This window comes from Macrosteles quadrilineatus, unplaced genomic scaffold (assembly GCF_028750875.1).
Source record: "Macrosteles quadrilineatus isolate MER2022 unplaced genomic scaffold, UCM_ALF_1.0 Scaffold_4__1_contigs__length_99947679, whole genome shotgun sequence".
In the NCBI taxonomy this organism is placed as follows: Eukaryota; Metazoa; Arthropoda; class Insecta; order Hemiptera; family Cicadellidae; genus Macrosteles; species Macrosteles quadrilineatus.
Window position 1 is genome coordinate 13,287,993 of NW_026542597.1, and position 1,862 is coordinate 13,289,854.

A 1,862-nucleotide genomic window follows, 5' to 3' on the forward strand; every position below is an offset into this window, starting at 1 on the left:
ATACACACATACTTGGTTGAGTAAAATAAAAATTAACTTTCAGTAATTGTAGTTTATATAAAAAATGTTATTTTGGATTTGATTCAGTAATTTACACTAAACATGTTACTTTACATTCATTTTAGTAATTTACACTACGGTAACAGTTCTTTTACATCTGTACCTAACATACCTAACAGAAGGGCTGCCCATAAATTGTGTTGTAACACAATATATAGACTCTAAAATATATTCTAGTTACAGTACTGAATCTGGCATTTGAAGTAATATCTAATCCAATCATTCATGCTTAATCCGCTTGGAAAGAGGAGGTGAAAAGAAAACTTCTTTGCCAGACAGAAAAGCAAAAGCTTCGGCAACCAAATGGGGATGAGACTTCACCATAAAATTCCATCCTTCCGTGTTTATGATGTCTTTTGCATGCTCACACACAAGCTCAATTGCTTGTGATTTCAAATTTACCGCCGAGTGAAGATCGGCCAGTATTAGAATATCAAGAACATTATCAACCGATATGCTCTTGTACAAGGTTTCCTCACACATGATTTTAAGCCTCTCCAAGTCATATTTGTCCGCTGCTGCGAGGAGGTCGAATGCTATTTTGTTGATGTCTTTTACTCTTCCTGAATAAATGAAACGCAACAGTTCACCTAAAGTTGCATGATCAACATCTAAGATAGTAACGTGATTCAACTGACCTTCTTCCATGCAATGGTCGAACATTGCTGCGAATACACGGCTCCTAGCAGCAAGGATTGCTTTGTGAGCTTTGAATTGCTTACCATTAGCAGATAGGGTGACATCTGAAAACCTGTGATCTGACAAAAGCTGCTCATAGTCGTCTTCCAACTTAGGTTCAGGGACTTTGAATTTGATTTCCTCGTGTTTTCCAAAAACACTGACAGGAGCATTAACAATACTTACTTCACAAAATATTGTGAGCTTGTCATCCTTGAGAACTTGATTTTCTTTATCAAAAAATATATCTCTCTTTATAAACTTTTTGAAACCCCAATCTTTTCCGTAAACAAATCTATATGCCCTTTGGCTTTCCGTTTCTTTCACGACTTTTCCAAAGCCGTTTACAATTGAAAACTTGAAACGGGCCATCACTTCCAGTTTCTTAGATGTAGCCAGAAAAAGATAAATTGAGATGTAGTTTTTGCTTTCTTCGTCTTGCCCTCTTGGATTAAGTCTTAAACACCATTTCTCTGTATCGTTACATTTGGAACTGAACAATGGAGATTTAATATGCTCTCCTGTTTTCTGATTGCAGTAACTGAAGTTGGAAATAGTCCACAAGAAGTTAAACTTATCCAAGCTCACATTAGTCCAGCACCAGTTTTCAACTAGTATATCGGTAACTTCCTCAGGTATTATATCACTGGATACGGGTTGGTCTCCGAGATCATCCATTGCTGTATCCCAAAGAGTAAATGGATAGTTAGTGAGGATCTGCAAAAAAGTATTACCATTAATGTTATAAAAATTAATATTATATAAAATGCTTTGATGAAGACCTGTAAATTTATTTTTAGAATGATGACTAGCTGTGTGGTATTCTACGGCCGGTTGACATTTTACCACAATTTTTTTATTGCATCAGACAGTTTTTTATTTTGCATTTATTGCAACATCCCACAGTTTGGTGTAGCACCCCATGAAATTATACACAAAACTTTTCAACTATGGTTATCCGTTTCCACTAGACTTTGGTGAGAGAAGTAGGGATAAGTTCCAACCCCGACACAACCGCAAAAATCAGATAGGTTTTGATCACGTTTCCCTTTCAAACGTTTGTGATGTATTACGTACGTCAAATAGGATTGTGTGTAGGAGAGATGAGTAAGAGACTCCAAAAA

At 36.1% G+C, this 1,862-nt stretch overlaps 1 protein-coding gene across 1 annotated transcript; it reads right to left on the minus strand.

Annotated features, from left to right (window-relative positions):
- Window positions 1–262: 262 nt before the first annotated feature.
- LOC128993342 (speckle-type POZ protein B-like) lies at window positions 263–1,449 on the minus strand. The gene has a single exon (XM_054417182.1). The coding sequence runs from the start codon at window positions 1,414–1,416 to the stop codon at window positions 280–282; it is 1,137 nt and encodes a 378-aa protein (XP_054273157.1). The 5' UTR covers window positions 1,417–1,449; the 3' UTR covers window positions 263–279.
- Between the last annotated feature and the right edge of the window lie 413 nt (window positions 1,450–1,862).

Excerpts from the sequence above, each read along its gene's own strand:
- LOC128993342 (XM_054417182.1), bottom strand. The coding sequence starts at position 1,416 with ATGGATGATCTCGGAGACCAACCCGTATCCAGTGATATAATACCTGAG.